General features: G+C 43.2%; 1 protein-coding gene across 2 annotated transcripts in view; it reads left to right on the forward strand.

The window, feature by feature from the left end:
• Positions 1 to 22,107, forward strand: part of PSD3 (pleckstrin and Sec7 domain containing 3) — a gene marked incomplete at both ends in the record, with an annotated part of 104,206 nt that overhangs the window by 75,925 nt on the left and 6,174 nt on the right. For both annotated transcript variants that reach the window (XM_080362419.1, XM_080362420.1), the window contains 5 exons: positions 7,910 to 8,103; positions 10,588 to 10,658; positions 16,916 to 17,073; positions 17,933 to 18,077; positions 21,802 to 21,945. In XM_080362419.1, the coding sequence (XP_080218545.1) occupies positions 7,910 to 8,103; positions 10,588 to 10,658; positions 16,916 to 17,073; positions 17,933 to 18,077; positions 21,802 to 21,945 (712 nt within the window). The remainder of the gene's footprint in view (positions 1 to 7,909; positions 8,104 to 10,587; positions 10,659 to 16,915; positions 17,074 to 17,932; positions 18,078 to 21,801; positions 21,946 to 22,107) is intronic.

Raw genomic sequence — 22,107 nt, forward strand, 5'->3', positions numbered from 1 at the left:
ATAACAGCAAAGCATAGGATGGAGAAGACTGCTACATGATCTTTATCTTACTAGTTGTGAGCTAGGTGTGTCATCATCCTAAAAGGTTTGCTCTCCATTTCCAGTGGAACGACAGGCTGATCCAAAGCCCACAGAAAGAAAAGACTACCATTGACTCAAATTTTGTAGTAAAGAGAAGTGGTACCTTGGTCAGCAGATGTGCTCCGGAGACTTTCAGTAGGAATATTCATTTATCATTTGTCGAACAGAGAACCATGAGTACAGCTCTGGAAGAGAGATTTGCATTAAAGTTGTTTTTCTGGAGTAGTTCCAGATTCAAGTTCTCCAAAAGGTTAAAAGTGAATCACATACTATGATCTGTAAAATAAACAGATCTGGCCTGGAATTTACACTGAACTGGTGAATGTGGGATCCTGAATGCGTACTCCTGCTCCACACTGTACACACCATTTTTTTTTCATTACTTTTCACAACAGAACTGCCAGAAAACTTTATGCCATTTACTTGGATTGCCATTTCCTCGGATTGCCATTTCCTCTTGCTTGCCCTCTTGTTCAATGTCCTGGAAGAAAGGAGAAAAGCAGTATGGGAAAACTAACCACCAGAAATAAAATTATTGTATCTTTTGTCCCATTCCATATTTCCTCTCCACTGCTTACAGTTCTAGATCTCTCCTGTTTGTTGGACTGTGGTTCATTTCTTTGAGCAGCAAGTGAAACACTAAGCAGTGACCAAACCTCACTGAAGTCTCTGCCAGAAGTTCCTACTGACTGCACTGGAGCCATGTACTGTTAGTCCAGTGCATCCTGTTTTCAGTGTGCTGAGGTCACAGGAACCACCCCAAGAGTGCACATAGTCCTAATAATTGTGTCATAATTTTTTGTGCTGCTTAAATTTCCCTGAAAGACTTGATATTTCCATTAGATTTTTCATACTCAAATGATAAACTCTTGTTTTTAAACCCTGACATCACCTGTAAGATGAAAGGAATTCAAGATCCTGTGAAAATGAGTGGTGAGATTAAAAGAGTTGGGTTTATTTAGTGGGAAAAGGTAGCACTGAGGACAGGGACCTGAGTGTATTTTTTAGAGTGTGTAAAGGCTGTCACAGAGGACACAGGTGTGAGTTATTCTTCACACCCCTTGTGGATTGTGTTTGAAACAAGGGAAGTTTGGGTTCAACATTTAAAAAAACTTTCTAGCAATAAATCTTTTCAACCAGGTCATATGGTTGCCTGCATGAGCTATGGAAGTGCTTTCACTGGAAATTTTTGTGACCTGGTTATTCTGTCCAGAATGAGTTAAGGAGAGTGGGTCCAGCCTTACAGGTAAAGAGATGGATTAGCTGAACCCTTAATATCCCTTCAGTCACGTTATCTATAATATTATGGCCCAGGTTTTGTAGCTGTTTCTGATACTTGGGCTTTTGCACTGTTTATCATCAGCTTTAAGCTGAAGAAGAAAAATTAATATGATTTCAAACGCACCAGAGCTAGATATATTTTGTTTGCATGATGTCTACATGGAAAAGTGGTGAACATTATTGTTCTCCATTGTTTGTAATATTTTGTCTATTGTCTGTTAAAGGTGACATTAATAATAAAATCATCATCTTAAAATAGGCTGAATGGTGATCTAAAATTTAACGTGTGAAATCCCGAAATGCTGCTTAAAAAATTACAAAAACACAAATGGCTGCTTTAGAGCCGATTGTATCCTTGAAGCTTTGACTCAGCAGGACAGTGTGGTTTTCAGGAGAATCACTTGGGTTTTTGACTAGCTGATGATAGTTTTCATTCCAGAGAAGTTTAGGCATAGACATGGTGTGTTCTTTGTTGTTTTTCTGCACTGCACTGAAAAATCATCTCCTTGCAGCCAAACCAAAATAGGTCATTGAGACAGTGATGGTGAGAAAGGGCCGCTGCCAAATCCTTTCTGTGTTTCCTGAGGCATACTGTGATGCGGAGACCACGACATCTGCGCTGAAGCTCACCTTTTTCTAGGTCAAACGGAGAAATCTCTCCCTGTTGTAATTAACTCTTCGTCTCCCAAGTTGCAGGATATTTCCTGTTTGAAACTTCATTATTGGTTTTAGAGAGGGATCAGGCAGTAATCACCTGGCTTTCCTTTCTTTTCTCCTCCATTTGGGAAAGATGCCAAAACTTTTCTCCACTGGTTTCTCAAGTCAATTTTCTAATACAGATGCTATCAGTTCCACAGATTCATATAATTGTATGTTACGAATCTGAATATTTTTTTTAATTCCAGTTCCAATTGATAAACCCAGTCTTTTGCCCTGTCATGTAAATTTTCTAGTTGAAAAAATGAAGAGATGAAGCAGACTTTTTAAAATGAAGGCCCTGACCCTATCTTTCCAGCTTAGTGACTTCCAAATTTTTTTAAGGCAGAGCCTCAAATCAGACCACAGAACATACAGAAATGTTTTTGTTACTGGGGGAACCGAATGGTGATGGGGTTTTTTTTTTTTCTGTTTTTGGTTGTTGTTATTGGTTGGTTGGTTTTTGTTTGTTTGTTTGTTTTCCAGAAGACAAAAATGGAATTTGCTTTATAGGATCTTTTTGGGGAGAGACAAGAATCTATTTCTTCACCAAAATGGCAATACCTACATTTTTGCATGTTTTTCAAATCTGCATGTTTAAGAATAAGAGACAAACTCTTTCTAGTTGTCAGCGGTCATTTATTTGAGAAGGAAAACATTGCTGTTTCAATGCTGAGTCTTCAAGTGATAGAACAAGCAGATCCTGGTTTGCTGTGCTAGTTCTCATGGGCAGCTGGTGCCCTGGTTACTGCTCTGCCTGGAAGTCCTTTTCCAAAAAGATAAGCTAAGGGAGGTAGAACTGAAGCTCCTTGCTTTTGGAAACCTTGCAGATATGATGTGCCATAAGCAGAGTCTTGGAGAAGCTCTACAGATGGTAGCCTTTTCCAGTCACCAGTTCCTTGCAGCGCAGACATTAGTAGGTGCTAGTTTCCATGGATGCCAAGTGAGACCTACAAGAGGTTTCACAGCTGTGAGGCCCTTACAGTCATCAGAGAGGTGTCAGCAGAGGAATCACTTCAGACCCAGGGCCAGGAATGATCTTCCCCTGCTAATCAAAGACTTCAAAAGATCTCTTAAGACTTCTGCAAACCATTATGATGTTTTGCTGCTGAAAGGTGTGTTGGAATCAGCGTGGGTTTTTTTTTCCCTAAAGGCACAAGGATTGTGCTATTTTGCATACCAAAGGGAAGGGAGAGGCTCTGAGCCTGACTGTGGCAAGGACCTGACCTCTGCCTGTGTGACACTAGATGCATGACTGAACATACCTGTGCAGGTATGTTCCACCTCTGACTCTTACTCTCTCATGACTGGAGGCCTTGATGCTGGGAATGTTACAGGACTTGAATCATCTGTGAGAACCATCTGAGGATGGGGCATAGTTGCTCCTGTCACAGGCTAGGTTTTCAAGCAAAGGTCACTTTTCAGGTCTATATATCCAGAGGCCAGCTGAATTTTCTGCAGCTCTTCTTTCTTGCAATGTACTCTAAAGGCTGGTGAGGAGTAAGCTCATATTGTTATATCTTTGATAAAATTTATCCAGGGCCTATCTTTTCAGCCAAGTTTGGAGGGTTATGTCAGCAGAGGCTAGTACCTGAACTGTTTTGCTATTTTGAAATTCCTCTCAATTGTCCTGCTTTCTCCTTATGCTTCATCACTGAAGCAACATAGAGTATTTAACAGAATCATAGAATCATTTCAATTGGAAGAGGCCCTCAAGGATCATCAAGTCCAACCATAACCTAATTCTAGCACTAAACCATGTCACTAAGAACCTTGTCTAAACACCTTTTAAACTTCTCCATGGATGGTGACTCCACCACTTTCCTGGGCAGCCTGGTCCAATGCTTGACAACCCTTCAGTTAAGAATTTTTTTCCTCATATCCAATCTAAAGCTCCCCTGGCGCAACTTGAAGCCATTTCCTCTTGTCCTGTCACTTGCTACTTTGGAAAGAGACCAACTCCATCTGTGCTACAACCTCCTTTCAGGCAGATGGATATAGATAGCAATGAAGTCTCTCCTCAGCCTCCTTTTCTTCAGGTTAAACAGCCCCAGTTCCCTCAACTGCTCCTCATCAGATTTGTGCTCCAGACCCCTCACCAGTTTCGTCGCCTTCCTCTGCACTCTCTCTAGTATTTCAATGTCATTCTTATGATGAGGGGCCCAAAACTGAGTACAGGATTCAAGGTGGAGCCTCACCAGTGCCAAGTACAGTGGCACAATCACTTCTCTAGTCCTGCTGGCCACACAGGCCATCACATTCCTGACACAAATTAGGATGCTGTTGGGCACACTGCTGACTCATATTCAGCTGGCTGTTAACCAACACCCCCATGCCTTTTCAGCCAGGCAGCTTTTCAGCCACTCTTCCCCGAGCCTGTAGCGCTGCCTGGGGTTGTTGTGACCCAAGTGCAGGACCCGGCACTTGACCTCGTTGAACCTCATACAACTGGCCTCAGCCTAATGATCCAGCCAGTCCAGATTCCTCTGTATGGCCTTCCTACCCTCCAGCAGGTCAACACTCCCACCCAATTTGGCGTCATCTGCAAACTTAATAAGGGTGCACTCAATCCCCCCATCAAGATCATTGATAAAGAGATTAAACAGAACTGGTCCCAGTACTGAGTCCTGGGGAACACCACTCATGACTGGCTGCCAAACTGGATCTGACTCCATTCACCACAACTCTTTGGGCCTGGCCCTCCATCCAGTTCTTTGTCCATTGAAGAGTACACCCACCCATTTAAAGAAGTGAGTCCCAGATCCCTTGGTTTTATTTCCACTGGTGTTTCATATTCAAGATCAGATAGCGATAGAGGCTCCTTTTAGTTACATTTTCTCAGCTGTTCATCCATTTCTCATTCCCTGTAATGAGTCCCCCTTGCCTCTCTGGTTCCCTTAATTGCATCTTACAGACCGGGTCATGCATCTTGACCTAATGTATGTTGTCCGAGCACTCCATTGTCACAAGTGCCTGAAGCTTCTGAGTCTCAAGGATGTACATTTGCAATGACAGATTAAAGTATCAGTTAAAGGTTTGTTCAGTGTTACCAGCAGCCTTGACAGCAGGTGCCATTTTGTCCATGTCTCCCCTGCCTGCATTTGTCTTTTGAAGAATTCCTGTTTAATAGCTGCCCCAGAGATCCAGAGTTTGAGGGCATTGCCGGCAGCACTAGTGGTGTCCAGGAACCCCAGGACTGCTCACCACAACCCTTGTGGCTGGCTGGATAAGGGCACTGGTGCATTCCCACAGAACAGTTGATCAGTATAAGATTCGTTCCCGTAGCTCCAGAGGAGATAGCTTCTTCCAAAAAATAAGTGCTAAGCCATTTACTGCAGTAAGTCTTTGGTGACAAGGAGAAATCCACTGTGTCCTTCCTTGGCTGAAATCCCAGAATTCACAAGGCACTCCAATGTGACAAATTAGCCCCAGTGCTTGTGCACCATGAGAGATGGTGCCATGAGCATGGTGACCGTATTAATGTTTATAAATATATAAAGGGTGAGTGCCACGAGGATGGAGCTAGGCTCTTCTCGGTGGCAAACAATGATAGGACAAGGGGTAATGGGATCAAGCTGTAACACAAGAGGTTCCACTTAAATTTGAGAAAAAACTTCTTCTCAGTAAGGGTGACAGAGCACTGGAACAGGCTGCCCAGGGAGGTTGTGGAGTCTCCTTCTCTGGAGACATTCAAGACCCACCTGGACATGTTCCTATGCAACCTCACCTAGGCGTTCCTGCTCCAGCAGGAGGATTGGACTAGATGATCTTTTGAGGTCCCTTCCAATCCCAAACATACTGTGATACTGTGATACTGTGATGTTAGTCTGGATTAGGTACCACAGACTTCTGTTGAGAGCAGGGGCATTGGACTAGATGACCCTTGAAGGTCCCTTCCAACCCAGACTATTCTGATTCTATGAATTTGCTCCTGGAATGGGCATGCATCTAAGAAACAAGCATCACAAAATGGTTCGGGCTTGCCAGCAGCTAGTAAATGTGGTAGACACAGGAAGGATGGGAACAATCAAAATTGGCAGAAATTCGCACATGTTTTCAATTGGGAGCATATGTGAAGAAATCCTTATTGCTTTGACCAACAAAAAGTTTTTTGTGGATCTCTCTGTTCTGGAGTAGCTGAAAGATGCAAAGACTGCTCTCCCTTGCAGGAATTAGGTCTTCAGGTAAAAGTTTGCTTCCTCCTAGTGAGGAGACTGCAAGACAACACCAGGAAGGTATGGTGCACCACCTTTACTGTATCTCTACAACTAAATCAAATCACTGGCACCTTTGCGTGACTCTCAGTCCAAATGTTGATGTGTTACGTCCGTATCCATACTGATGAAAAGTATTGTCCTCCAAAAGAAGATGCCTGCTGTCAGTCAGGGAGGTCCTTGACTGTGCTGATTCCTAAACAGTGTCTGGAAATTGGGAGTGTGCTGGGCTGAGACCATGCCAAGCACAAAGTAATATGAGGTGATCAAAGTCAATTCCTGGGAGCATTCCCTGGCACTGCTGAGTTCACTAATACAGCCTCGGTGTCTCTGGATTTGGTTTCCTGGTTGTCAAACCAGTCTATTATCCTTGTATCTCCTCAGACTAAGTTGCTCCTCAGAAGACCATTTCAGCAGAGATCAGGGTAACACAGATTGTCACGCTTGCCTGCAGTTCTGGAGGACATTTCTTTGGAAGGTCATTCCCATAAACAGACATGCTTGTAGTGTGCCCCAAAAGGAGCTTTTGGACTGATACATATCTTACTAATCCTTGTCTGAAATGCCTTTGAATGTATGCTTGTGATTGGAAGGTCTGCCTGAGCTTGCTCTCTCTGCTGATCATCTAGGTCTAGTGAGATGCAGCAGCTTGAACTCCACCCCTGGTATTAGCCATTGTTACTGAAGTAATAATGTTTGTTTTGTTTTGTTTTTTTAAATCAGATGCTGGTTTTAGAAGCATTACTACCATGACTTTCCAATGACAGCCTTCATCCTCCATGACACACTTTTCCTAGAGGGGGTATATGTGGGAACTTCAAAGGACACAGGCTATTCTGTAATCTGACAATAACTGTGGTTCCTCCAGATACATCATCCACCCAGATTCAGTGGCTTATTGTACTCTTGTGGTGGACGCATTTTGTTTCCTAGGTTTCCTTGTCCTTTTTGCCTTCGTCTGTGATGAGCAAAAAGGCATTTATTAGTCAGGCAATGCTTGTGACTTGCTGAAATGGGTTGCATTGTTGTCCTCAAGAGCTGTTGAATACATTGCCCTAATAAGAAACATTTAGGGCAGCATTTTGTTTCTAAAATACAGTTAACGTAATACACCTTGTGTAGTTTTGTGTTTTTGAATTACTACTTTTGTGCTAATCTGTGGAGGAAAATAAAGAAAAGGAGGTAGAGTTTGTTTCATATGCTAAGTTAAGGAGTAAGCTACAGTGATCTGCGGTGATCTAATTCTTTTCATCTACATGTGAACTTATGAAGAAATTTGAGATTTTTCAAAAGAGCCCAGGAGGCAAATATTTCCTATTTTAGCACTCAAATAAGTGGAATTAAAAATGGGTGAAGTTGGAGGACACAGAACAGTCTTGAAATCATGCCTTTTGAGACCATAAAAGGAAAACTCAGGCTTTTTTGAAAATCCATCTCCTATGTCCTGTGCTGGTGAAAGAGGTGAACCAAAGCTTTGCTATAATCTGACTGTGGTTTGGTATATGTCTAGGTTTCTCTCTAAATAGGGCTTCCTTTAAAGAGAGACGTATGTTTCGATGAGGAGTGTGCAAGAATTACTGAAATGAAACTTTTCTGGTCAGTCCCTTGTTCATACTTGGTTTTCCCTGCTTCTTAAGGGATGAAGAAGAGAAAAAAAAGTCTCACTCAGATGGTATGGATGAAAAGGATAATGGGAGTCAGACGAAGGCTGTCAGTCGAATTGGCAACTCAAATAACCCATTCCTGGACATTCCACATGACCCCAATGCTGCTGTGTATAAAACTGGATTTCTGGCTCGGAAAATCCATGCGGATATGGATGGAAAGAAAAGTGAGTATCTTTCACCCTTAACATCTCATTTTCTTCTTATCTCTGTATAATGCCACTTAAAATAAGCTGCTGTGCATCTTAAGGCAAATAGTGCTGCTTCTTTAGGGGAAATTACTGCAATAACAAACAACACAGCAATTGGATTACCACATTCTCACTATTAGGCCAAGATTTACAATGTTCAGTGCCATTTGCAGCAGCTCTAATGCTTTAACATAATGAGTGATACAGTACAGCAAAGCATTGTGAGTTTTTTCTGCTAAAATAAAATGAATCTCATGGTTTACAGAAGAGAAAACAATTTGAAGTGAATTACTGTAGCCGTTCTGTAGTAGTTTCGTAATTCTCGTTTTCATTATGTGACACCAGCTTGTTTAAAATATCCCCTTCCTTCTGGATCTGTCTTTAAAGAAAGGCTGTTCTTCATCTCTGCTTGGAAGATGCTGTCACCATTCCCTTCCCTGCTTTCCTAGCCTTGGGTCACATACTCAGTGAAGTTCAACAGCTTTTGGTTACAGCCAGATTGATGCCATGCAGCTCTTCCCTATCCCTTTTTTGTAATAATCCTGCTGTGTCTGTTGCTCACTGTAATTATCCCCTTTCCTTCTTGTCCTGCTTCCATTTGTGGTAAACTAATTATTGATGGCCTCTGATTCACCTGTGTGTGTTTTGTTGTTTGGATATCTTCAATTGCTTGTTTTCTATTGATCTTGGAAACAGCAGAGGCTAGTCAGAGCGTCTGTATTTTCCCTGATCATTGTTGATCAGCTACTCAGCTACACTGTTGGGTTGAATCCTGAAGGCAAAGTCTGACTTTGTGATGGGTTTCCAGTAACTGCAACTCTCTCCTGGCTGGGCTAAGCTCTTTAGTATTTGCATGTTTTGCTAGTATATTTTAGAAGGTACAACTGGAGGTTGGTGTTTTCAAGCTGAAGGCTGACAGCTGGGCAACTAAATGCAAAGAGATGTTGAAATCAAGCTGACCTTGTTCTTTGTGATGACTGGATGCTCTGAATAGGTTCTTCTTTATTAAACTTCCGTTTATTTAACCTTAATAAGTAATTGTGTCTAGCTGCTTTTATTAAATTATTTCTTTAATTATAAGTAATCAGAATTGCTCATTATTCAGCACACTAGATGCTGGCATTTTGTGGATAATCCTTTTATGAGTAATGTAATTAGGGCTATGTTTTCAGAAGTTCCTGTACATCTTAGAGGTCTGTCTCTCATTGTCATGCAGCTCTTGAAAAAGTTACATTCTGACTTTCCAGTTGCAAATAAAGTGAAACTCATTTTTTTTAAAGTTAGATAGACCTTTTGATATTTCATTTTCTAATGCAGTTGTTGTAGGTCAGAGATCAGCTTGTGTGGGATGGCTAATGAAGTGACGTGCTAGCATGCTGTATGTATTTTCTCAGGAAAGGAGTACTGAGGGCTAAAGCATTTAGGCTGTCTAGAGGAGAAGGATGTAACAGGGGCCAATGCCTGGAAGCTGAACCAAGCAAATGCCAATCAGAAATAAGGCCTGTCATGTGAGATGAGAATGGTTAACCTACAGAGCAAAGGACTAACAACCTCTTCACCATTGCTTACTGTCTTCAGATCAGAATAGAAATGCCTTTCTGAGGGTGATGCTTTAGTCGTGCTTGGGTCATTAATTTCAGTATAGAGGCAAGTGATTGCTAGTCAGTAGTGCAGGCTTGGTAGAGAGTTAGCTTAGATGCAGGCTTCTAGCGTCTGGCACTGTGACCGTACAGCCTGTGCTTTCTCTCCCTCTATTGCAACTGAATTTCACACAGCAGCCTTCATGCTAAATCCACTTTTATTTTTTTTTTTTTCCCCACTGATTTTTTCTAGGAATGAGTAGGCTGGATATGTTGTCTCTATTATGTTCTCCAGCCTCTAACTGACTTCAGGTTTCTTGAGGGGCATATTTTTTTCTTACAATTTTGCTTGGCTACCATTTCCTTCCTCTTCTTTTGCTTCCCCTGTGGCTACAGGAAGAAGGGAAAGAACCAAGAAGCCATCTGACTGCTCAGTGCCAGCTTGGATGTGCAGCAGCAGCATGAAGGAAGAATGCTCTTGAGAGGCACTGCTTTCTGAGCAGTGTCCCATTGGTGCTGAGCAGTGCCTGCCAGCTTGCTGTGGCATGTTTCCTTCTGAAACTGCCACAGTGCAGAGCTCAGACCTAGCTGTGTAGGAGCACTATCTGCCTACCTGCAAGAACACAAAGGCTGGATCTCTCCGGCCTCCTTTCTGCACTGCTGCTGTTTACTTCTGATCCAGTCCAGGGCTGTCGTCAGGGCTGTTTTATTACTCTCTCACACAGCAGGTATGTGCAGGTGGTGCGCCGAGTTGCATTGTCCTTTGAAAACGAGAGTAACAAAGGAGGTTTAACACAGGACTAATGTAGATCTCCTGTTGCCTAGACAAAGTGTAAAAATGGATCTGAGTTAAATGGGTTTTCATTTGTTTTCTTTGCAGCTCCCCGGGGAAAGCGAGGCTGGAAAACCTTTTATGCTGTGCTGAAGGGAACAGTCCTGTACTTGCAGAAGGTAGGGGAAATCACTGTCTTTTGGAAACTAATTAAAGAGGGATAAAGCAGCAGGCATCCTCTCTGCTTTCACAACCCACCTCCAGGCTCCTTTCCCTCTGACACACGGTGTAGCTGCTCTCCCTGCCCTGCCACCCAGTTTACACACATATTCAGACATGAATCCTTCCATTGGCACCCTCCCTCTCTTCACACTTTCAAGTTCAGATCCATTGTCCCCATCAACATATGCACCTTATCAATTCCAGCCTCTACCATTGCTGTCACTCACATCTGAAAAAATAGCCAGCTTCACCAGCGAAGGCAGCATCATCTCTCTGTGTCTTTCATGAGTTTTTCTAGGCTCCTTTTAACATTGCATTTCATATGTATGACTTCCTTTCCTGTAAGGCTGTCCTCCTTTCCCATCTTTTCATAGTAGACTTTTCTGCAGTGCCCACAAGACAAGATGCAATACAATTGAATGGCAGCTTGGTCTTGGTAGCATATGCAGCTTCTTCTCCACAGTAAAATGGAAGGATAAAAAGATTTTTTCTTTCCCTCAAGCAAGATGATACATTGGTTTCTAACAAACCTTGCTTCCTGACAGCAAGAAGTCTAAAAAAAAATGTCAGCTGAAACCCTTCAAGTCTTCTGGTACAAGCTTAAGTATATTGTGGTATAGTTTTTACTATACTCTTGGAAATGCAACATATAAGTCAGAACCGTCAAAATCAAATAAATGGTAGCAGCTAAGTAGATTGGTGAATCATTCATGAAAGGTGGTATTTGTCCAGACTACCTTGTATGCTTGTTTGAAAGTCTTTTATATTCTCACTGTGTTTTCCAGCTATCAGGAGCACAGATTCAAATACACACTGTTGTTTCCTCCTTCCCTGCTTCTTCCCTGCTGTTGGGTTTCTGAAGTTGTTGCTTTCACTGGAGCCAACCTGGGTAGTCTCTGAGAAGAGTGTGGCTTTGATCAAATTCTTACAGCATGTAGTTTACGAGGTGGATGCTCTGAGTGCAGTAGCTTTTTGAGAGGACTTGAAATCCTGAAACAGGCAAAACAACTGAAACTGAAACACTGAATTGCAGATGAGCCTTCCCTCTTGTCCTCTTACTGGCAGCAGTTCAGACTTTAGTACAGTGGCCTTCATGGCAGCTTTGTACCTGCCTTTTCCTGGGTGAAATGGAATCACCTGCTTTGATTTCTGAAACAAGTAATCTTTATTGTTCACCTGAAAAGACTGCCTGGTTCCCTAAGAAGTAAGAATGCTCCTTCTCCATAACACATTAATTAATTTCTTATTTGATCTTTGAGGGGGGATTAATAAGCTTTCAAGGAGAAAAAAAAGGAGATATTGTCTATTTTAGTCTTAATTAAATACTTTTATGAGCATCACAGGCATATTAGTTTAAAACACTTTCTGTTTGAAAAAATGTAGAGATGCTGATGCAGCATGCAAATTTTCTATAGAATGGTGCTCTCCCCACTCTCACCCTCCATCGTTTGGAGAGCAGGAGAGTAATTTCACATCTGACTGCATCTTTGCAGAAAGAAATTCATTGCTGGAGTTCTTATTTGTTTATTACTTGTGTATCTTGCACTTGTCACAGCGCTTTAATTCAGTGATTACAGGGTGGTTACTCCGCAAAGCTGCGCTCTTCCACTTGGACCTGATGACTCTTGTGCTGAAGCCACCTTGCTGTAGCACAGTGACAAGCGAGGCTTTCACTTTAGTACCATAAAAGGTTGACAGAGGGGCCTGATGGGACATGATTAATTCCCAGAGGGATGGGGCACCCTCCCCAGGGTGCCTCCAGCCCCTGCTCAGCCGCAGTGCCTCATGCTGCAGCTATGAAGCATCCTCTGCTTTCTCTTCAGCTCCAGGAGGTCTAGCAGGGCTTTGCTTCACCCCTGAAATAAACCTCACTCTGTTAGGGACAGGGTATTGCAGAAGTTGAGGGCACCATGGATTTAAAATACACAGGTACACCAAACTGTTACAGTTAAAGTTGCTGAGCTGTTGTTTCCTTTTGCGACATAACGGGAGATTGAAATTATCCTAATTTTAGAAAGTTCAGGCACATTTTTGAACTGCTTGATTTCTTTGTAGAAATGGATTGCTCTAGCAGTAGTCGGCAAAGGATTTCCTTGCTGCTGTTTGCTTTCTCTCCTGATTGTGGGGTGCTATAGGGCAGGGTGCATTCACAGATGTGCACACACATATTTGCTCTTTCTCTCATTATCTGTATGTTGTCTTTATATCTGTGGAGACAACATCTGTGAGGATGGTTTCATTGCACTAAGTGCTGCTCAAGCAGGGAAGAGAGAAATCTCACTGTTCTGGCTGCTGTATACACACAAACACGTGTACAAAGCTCTGCACTGTTGCTTTCTGTGTTTATCTGTAACTCAGATTTGTTCCTTCAAGACACTGCTGTAATATAAATATTAATTGTTCACAGCAGCTGTGATTCCCACAATAGGCAGTATGCTTCCAGTTCTGCTGTCATTCTGTTTGCCTACCTGTCCAGTTCTTGTTGTTTTGTTGTGAAAATCCATGTATGAGAGTGGTTTGTAAATGGTGGTGACTACTGGGGAGTTTACCTGGGCAGTCTTGTCTCCGTGCCCACACTTTTTTACTTTTTTTTACCCCTTGGAGGTTTTCCAGTGCTAATTGCTGTTCCGCATATTGTTTTATTTTAAAATTAATTATTTAAGAGAGATGATTTCTGAGTTAGTGAACACAGAGGCCACGAGCGGGGCTCGCCTCAGTGGAAGTGTTCACAATTAGCCAATTGAACATGCCTGCACAGTATTATATAAAATGAGAGGTTTGACATGTTTGGCATGTTGGCCCTGTGTCTGGGCATCCTCAGGCCAAGGTTAATTTCCTGCCCTCTGTTCATAGCAAGAGGAAATTGCAAAGTAGGAGCTTGACAGAATGTCTGTTCACTAGACTGACATAGAATGTGATGTGCATACAGAAAAGAGGTTTGTAAGAAGAAGACACAAGGCTGACCTCGCTTTCTTGCTAGGAATTGCTTCTGGGCAAGCTGTGCAAGACGTGGACCTTTGTGTTTTGTTTGGACTCTTCTGCGAAGTTTGCAACATCTTCACCCTTTGATGTAGCACTTCATAATCTTGCAAACTTTCAAGTATTTTTATATAACTTTTCTCAAATGTGTTTCCTCTATTAAAATTTATATTAAGAAAGACAGAAAGGCCAGAATGATGTATTCAGTGATGAGACTCTCTGAAAGAGAATTTTGCAGCCATCACATGCAACTTAGCAGAGATATCCACTCACAATACATTGGCTGATAAAAAACCAAATGCCATTTTCTGGTCTATCAAAAATGGATTTAGAAACATGCTGACTTTGGGTTAGCAGAATGTGGGAAAGTCGTTCTCCAGGAATCTTGATAAAGATGAATTCAGCATGTCATTGCGTTGCGTACAGCACTCACATCAGCCTTCAGTTGATAGAGAGGTAGCAGTTCCTTTCTGACTCCTCATATATTTCTTGCCACTGTCTCAGTCTAACTTCAGTGAGTTGCTTTCCATTTCAGCTCAACCTCCATGCTGACACCTAGTCCATCAGAGCATGTACTGTCCTTGATGGCATAGGAGATACGGATGTTCCTGCTCTGCTAGCATTCCCTGCCAGTTAAAAGAGTTGCAGGCGTTAGAGGAGGAATTTTGACAGCAGAGTCACATTCTTCTAGCTTTCTCTGAGGCTGGCCAACTATGTGGAGACATTTCTGGTACGCCGATTGGTGCCTTTAGAGAAGCTGGCAGAGCCTCAGCTGTCAAGGTAGATTGCAGCCATCTGATCCAGTGGGATTAGTAAGGATTGTCATGAATGCTCAGTGTTGGAAAGGAGGTGTTCTCAGCCAGTACTGCTTCTGCGATTGCCCAAATGTGGAGTTCTTCTTGGAGCAGGTTCATACACCAGAGCAGTTTATGGATGTTGGATGCATCTCACAGAGGAAGCTGGGAGGCAACAGGTGAGATGATAGCTGACACTGTTGTTAGAGAAGTTTTATTCCCAAACACTGTCTCTAGGCAGTAACTTGAGGAAGGCCAGAATGTAATGTTTCTGAGGCCTAAGTTCATTTCCTGGGCTTGACGTTTTCTCAGTCTCCCTAGACAGTAAAGCCACTCATTTCCCCCCAGATTACCACCAGATAAGTCAGATTTTGAACCTATGAAGGAAGGGCTCTGCTCTGGGGGCTTGCTTCCTCCTTCTGCAAGATGAGGCTAGGCCAGACATTGGACAGCCTCCTCCAGTTCTTGTCCTTCAGCTAGGGACTCTCCCAAATACTCCTTGAAGAAGATTTAGAGAGTGTCCTGAGTGGGAGCAGGCAAAGTCCATCATGATATGGAGATCCCTACAAAGCTTGTTGAGACTCCAGGCAACCATGTCCTGGGGTGCACCAAGCACAGCATTGTCAGGCAGGTGAGGGAGATGATTGTCCCGCTCTGCTCTGCACTGGTGCGGCCTCACCTGGAGCACTGTGTGCAGGTCTGGGCAACACAGGATGAAAAGGATATTAAGAGTGTCCAGAAGAGGGCCACAAGGTTGGTGAGGGGTTTGGAGAGGAAACCATATCAGGAGTGTCTAAAGTCACTTGGTTTGTTCAGCCTGGAGAAGAGGAGACTGAAGGGAGACCTCATGGTGGGTACAGCTTCCTCACAAGAGGAGGAGGAGGGGCAGACGCTGATCTCTTCTCTCTAGTGACCAATGACAGAACCTGAGGGAATGTCAGGAAGATGTGCCAGGAGAGGTTTAGGTTGGACATTAGGAAAAGGTTCTTCCCCCAAAGGGTGGTGGAGCACTGGAACAGGCTCCCCAGGGAGATGTCACGGCCCCAAGCCTGACCAGGGTTCAAGAAGTGATTGGACAAAACCCTCAGACATATGGTGTGAATTTTTGGGTTGTGCTATGCAGGGACAGGAGTTGGACTCAATGATCCTTGTGGGTCCCTTCCAACTCAGGACACTCTATGAGTCTATGGAGAGAGGAAGGACATTCGGCTTCACTCACTACTAGACCTTGAAAACCCCTAATGTCACAGATGTTTAGGTTGAAGGCTACCTGTTGGTCATTGGTGCATCAGTGCTCTGCAGGCCTGCCAGATCTGTGGCGGGTTGTGCCCTTGTCTGACTCCATTGGAGATAGTGCTGCAACAGTGTAGCTGGTTAGCTGCATTTCCTCTGGTGAAGTATCTGAGCAGCAGTGTATTTACCTCTGGCTGCAACCCTGGTCTGTATGCTGCCAGGTAAGTCATGTAAACCAATTCTTGCATGTTAACAAGCTCTTCTCCAGGGTGGGTGCCTCTCTGGATGGCTATTACTGTCCCTGCACATGGTCTGCAGCCTGCGCTCTCCTGCTAAACCCCATCTCCTAACTCTTGTGTTCAAGTGGAGGGATCAGTAATTATCACACCTGCAGGGAATTATTTCTCTGTTTTGCCTCATCAAACGCCCTCCCTTGGTGAGTTTTTCAGAAGAAATTTATTTTTGTGATGTATTATACTAAGAGGGACAAATGGAGTTAATTGCAGACAGCTTTGGCCTCTCCTTCAGAAACTTTGCATATGTAGCATTGCTGGCAAGTGACTTTTCCTTAAAAAAGCTGTTGGCTCTCCCAAGCCACTTATAGTCAGGTGGGCTTTAAATTGAACTTGTGTCTACACCCTGATTGTGCCCTTATCCAGCTTCTGTCAGTCAGGAGGCCAAGGACTGCTCCCAGGCTGATGCTTTCAACCCAGAGGAGTTTGACTCCCTGCTTTTGTCATTTGCTTTTAAGAGTGATACTATTCTGTCAGAAACCTAGATGGTGCTGTGCTTGCCATTTGTAGGCCATGAGCAGACAGACTTGAAGAACATTGCCATATTTGCTTTGTGGAGACTGATAAGGAGGCTTCTCCAGTGTGTGAGTGCCTGCCTAGGAGGACTTACAAATGTAGTTGTTTGAGAAAAATAAAAATTGACCTGTGGAGGCTGAGAACCCCAATAGGAACCAGCAGCTGAGCAATGTAGGTGGGGAACTGGCCGTGAAGGACTCTTGAAATGAAGACAAATAGTCCACAGCTGTTGTGACAGTCTAATAATCCCTGTCTGTCCCTTTTCCTGTCAAGCAAGTAGTGGAACTACACTGCTGTGCAAAGAGATCAAAATAAGAGAGAGAAAGAAAAAGAAAGGTTAAGGAAAAAGGAGTAACACATGGAGAAATAAGATGCCATGTTTCCTCTTAACTCCTGCAGGATGAATATAAGCCAGAAAAGGCTTTGTCGGAGGAAGATCTGAAGAATGCAGTCAGTGTGCATCATGCACTGGCATCCAAAGCAACAGACTATGAGAAGAAACCCAATGTCCTCAAGCTTAAAACAGCAGATTGGAGGGTCCTGCTTTTCCAAGCCCAGTAAGTACTCTCTTCTGTTTTGTGCCAGTTGTTGAGAAAAGAAAGCAGTGCTGAAGGAGGGGTAAATTAATGCATGGGCAGGTTAGAGCAGAGGCTTAAGAGGTTCATTCTGTTTATTTGATCAGAAATAAGATTAAATAATGATTTGATTAGGGTGCACAAGTAGTTCATGAGAAAGAAACATGAAGTTTGAAGAGGCTTTTTAATCTAACTGAGAAAGGCACAACAAGATGCAGCAGCTGGAAGTTAAAGGAAATTCAATTTGGAAACAAGGCACAAACTTTTAACAGTCAGGGTGATTAATCATTCAAACAAATGACCAAAGGCAGTTTTGGATTGTCTGTCTCCTGATGTCAAGTCCTAGGCAGATGTCTTTTTAGAAGATACACTTGGGTCAGAAACAAAGTTACTACTTAATACAAGAACAATTTGATTAAATTCTTCAGGCTCTGATATCCAGACAGAACAAACAGATGACCTGGATTTTGCTTCTGACATTAAAAACACATCAGTCTTGTGCATGAGCCCATTTCTGCAGAGATCCATGTGAAATCTTCTAGAGATCTGTGGTGTCCATCACAGCCAAGACCTTAGGACATGCGTCTGAATCAGGACATTGGTTGGCGCTGTCACCTATGTCATTTGGATTGGATTAGCGAAAGATGCATGCTAGGGTTATGGCATGAGCCAGCCTGTAATGAGACACCTGACACTAACCACTTGTGAAGACCAGAAGACTGAGCAGATTCTGAGACTTGTCCAGTTTTGGTTATTCTCGCTTTTAAAATGCCATTGAAGGGGTGGGAAATAAGTAGGGGAGGCTGAGTCAACAGATGCTTAATAGGTGTTTCTTCCCCAGGAGCCAAGAAGAAATGCAGACCTGGATCAACAAGATTAACTGTGTGGCTGCTGTCTTCTCTGCACCACCATTTCCAGCGGCAATTGGCTCTCAGAAAAAGTTCAGTCGCCCACTTCTGCCAGCCACCACAACAAAACTGTCTCAGGTGAGCTGGTTTTATATAGAGGGTAGATGGTGGTGATTTTTCTGGCTGACTGGAGACTGGACAGTGGTCCTTGGTGTTGTTTTGTGGCAGTCACCACTGGCATTCCTAGAAGAAAGAGGCTTGCATGGAACATTTCTGTTCTTTTCCTGATGCTGGATTTGAAGTTGGGCGAGGAAAGGAGCAGACTTGAATATGATTGTTTTGTATTTTTGAAGAAAAGAAACTATCACCAGTGTTCCTGTAGTACCAGCCGTAGAATTTTCATCCTGCAATTATGGCTCTGCAGAGGAGGTTTCCAATACTGACTGGTGTTTTTATGAATTTGAGTGTTGATTGTGACTCATTTCAGAAGAAATGGACATATTCTTGGTCTTTGGCTTATTTGGGTTATAAAAGGTGAAAGCTGATATATTTCTCCTAGAATACTTTTCTGGACTCCAACCTTTATCAGCTCAGGGATTTCCTGTGTAATGTGTATTTATAAACCATCTCTTACGTGAATGTCTTTGGTCTCTCCATGTTATCATATAGGCTTTTAGCTTCCACAACATCCTGTGGAAGGGGGTTTCACAGTTCTACTACTACTTCCTGCACAAAAAAACACCTACTTCTGCTTGTTTCAGGCTGGTTGTATCTGATGCTTGTGCCCATAGCTCTGTGTACTTTTGGAGCTGTGATGCATGTCTGCAATTCATCCTGCACCAGCAGGAATTCAATCACAGAATCATGCAATCACAGAATGTTTGGGGTTAGAAGGACCTCTGGAGATCATCTAGTCCAACTCACCTGCTAAAGCAGGTTCACCCAGAGCAGCTCACACAGGAATGTGTTCAGGCGGGTTTTGAATGTCTCCAGAGAAGGAGACTCCACAACCTCTCTGGACAGCCTGTTTCAGTGCTCTGTGACTGTCAAAGTAAAGAAGTTTTCCCTCATATTCAGATGGAACCTCCTGTGCTTCAGCCTGTACCTGTTGCCCCTCATCTTATTGCTGGGCGCCACTGAAAAGAGTCTGGTCCCATCCTATTGACATCCACCCTTGAGATATTTCTAAGCATTGGTAAGATTCACCCTCAGCCTTCTCTTCTCCAGGCTGGACAGACCCAGCTCTCTCTGTGAAACACAGTCCAGATCCCTGATCATCTTTGTAGCTCAAAGCTGGATTCCTTCCAGTAATTTCTTGTCCTTCTTAAGCTGGGGAGCCCAGAACTGAACACAGTACTCCAGATGTGGCCTCCCCAGGGCAGAGTAGAGGGGGAGGATAACCTCCCTATTGATTGCATTTATCAGATTGACAGAGTGACAGAGGTGATAAAATCTCAGTCCCAGGTATCTACTTTATGAGCAGACACCTGTAGCTTTTAAAGTCATCTGCCCATTCTGGTTTGCTTCTTAAATGATTTTTTTTTGCCATCTTTATAGCTTAGCAACACTCGTCAGAAACAGCTATCTCATAATCTGCATTTCTCTAAGGGGGTGGGGTTTTTATTTCGCCCCTGCTTTTTCCTTCTGCATGGCAGTAGCCTTTCTTCTTGCAATGTGGTGACCGACTTTCCAGCTTCTATTCTGGGTTAAAGTTAAAACATGGCTCATACAGAATAATACTAACTTGTCTCATCTTTGTGGTTTTACCTTTTGCTCATGCATACCTTTTATAAAATAGTGTATGGGGCTTCGGTAATTTACTCTCAGTCAGTCAAAAAATCCTTTTTTACTTGTTGTCCTGTGTGATTGTTCCATTTAGTGAGTTGTTTCCTAGTCTCATTGTTTCCTTTTAATTTAGAAAGGAAAAAAATAGAACACAGCCCTGTGGTTTGTGTCTTGAAGAAGGGCAGACACGGAAAGTGGAATAAGATATGTATTAGCTAAAGGCAGAAGAATGTTAAGTGTTCAAAGCACATAAAATCAAAGACAAGCAGAAACATGTCTGCTTTTATCTGTCAGTGTGGAGAAGCTGCCAGCAGGCTGCTTCTCATTTGGCAGACAAAAAATATGAAATGTTCAATCCCTGTGGTTGGTGTTTCGGATTTTGTGGGCTGAATTGTGATGGACTTCTTCAAAGGACTCATTCCTGCTCAAGAAGAAGTTGGGATGCAGTGAGAACGTAACATGGGCAAGGGAGAAAGGCTGAACATGACAGGTTGTGCAAGAGATCTTCATACCAAGTTTGCTTTCAAAAGCAGATCAGTGTCTGATGTTAGTCAAACTGAAGAGATATGTGACAAAGCTATATATAAAGGAACAACCAATCTAGAAAAGATCTACTAGGGTTGTTTTTTGTTTTATTTTTTCCTTATTTCTGAGAATGCACATTCACACACAAAAGCTCCAAAGGACTGCTGCCCTGAAAATTACAAGTTCTGAATTAATAGCTGGTCAAAGACCTCCTGTCGTCAAGCTGTAGAACTCACTGCAACAGGATGTCACTGAGACCAGGGATTCAGCACAATGTAAAGAGTGCTTGGGCACTAATAGAAACAGGAAGCAGATCCAGAGTAGTTACTAACAGCAAAAAGAATTTTTGGCAGCCAGTAGCAAGTGGCTTGAGCCCTACCACTTACAGGCAGGGGGAAATTATCCCACATCTTTATTTCTTCAGTTCTCTTGCAAAAGAATTGAAACACAAGATTAGCTTGGGCTCGGCTATCATCCACTGTATAAGTTTTCCCCCTTTCTTCTCTTTTCTGCAGCTCCAGCTTAGTGAGCTGAGAGGCTCAGTCCCTGGTGTGACTCACAGTGCAGTGTAGGCACATCCAAGCTCAGCCTGAAGCTGCACAGCCACACCATGGGCAAACAGTGACTGGCAGCGCTCCCCTCCTCTGAGGCTTGGTGCATCCACAGGAGCTGAGCTGGGTGCTGCCTGCTGTTAATGACTCTAAGTCTCTGAGATCTGCATCATCATGTCAATATTTTGGACTTACCTAATTCAAACATAATTTCACATCCAAGCCTAGAAATGGCCAGAAGGCCATGCTGCAGGAGCTGAAAGTCTTCTGAGCTGAGAGAAGGTTAGCTGACAGATGGACTGGAGGAAGTGAGTAGGCCTGGGATTATGATAAAGGAAACTGCCTAGCAAGGGGGGGTAGCAACTCCTGACTTTCTCCAACTGCACAGCAGAATAAAAACTGGTAGCAACTTAGCAAAACAAGATACCTTTTGGGGACCGGACAGCCTTTTTCTTCCGGATGTGTTGTGTTCTTCTGAACAAATGGGAACTGCAGACCAGAGAGCATTTGGTAGCCCAGAAATTGAAGGTTCGGCTCTGACTCTATGCCCTTTCTGTCCTGGAAGGAATTACTTTTACATTGCAAAGACCTGAGGCAGGGTTTCATTCCGCGCTTGATCTGACTGCATACACAACAGCCTTCATCAATTTGCCAGAAAAATGTATGAGAGCAGAAGTGTCATATTGTAGTGTTCTGCAGCAAAGTGGTTCTGTTGCTCTCAGCAAGGCAAGGGATGACAGGTTTGCTATCCTTCCCAGTGGTGTCTGGTAGGTGCTGAGTTTTTCTGTAAACTTGGCCACTTGGATTGGGTGCCTTTGAAAGAGCCATTGGGGACAGAGCTCTGGGATAACAAACCTTAGCAATCTAATTAAAATTAGTTAAAGGAAAGAAGGAGAGAAAGAAAGAGAGAAAGAAGAAGAAACTACTTGGTATTATTGTACAGGGATCTCTCTGTGTTCCTTTGCTTATCTGTCACTTAAGTGCCTAATGTGTTTCTGAAGGATGAACAGCTGAAGTCCCATGAAGCTAAGCTGAAGCAGATCTCCACTGAGCTCGCTGAACATCGCTCCTATCCTCCTGACAAGAAGCTTAAAGGCAAGGAAGTAGATGATTACAAACTGAAGGACCACTATCTGGAGTTTGAGGTATGTTTGGGAACCATTACGAATTTTATCTTTTGGGTATGGACAGGGCAGCTGGTCTTACACTTAGGGTACGGTCTTAAAGTTCTGCATTTTTCACCTTACTTTACCAAGGAGTATGTTCTTGTTAGACAAATGTGTCGCAGTGGTCCCAGAAGCTGCGAT

Source organism: Nesoenas mayeri (genome assembly GCF_963082525.1).
Source record: "Nesoenas mayeri genome assembly, chromosome: Z".
Classification (NCBI taxonomy): domain Eukaryota; kingdom Metazoa; phylum Chordata; class Aves; order Columbiformes; family Columbidae; genus Nesoenas; species Nesoenas mayeri.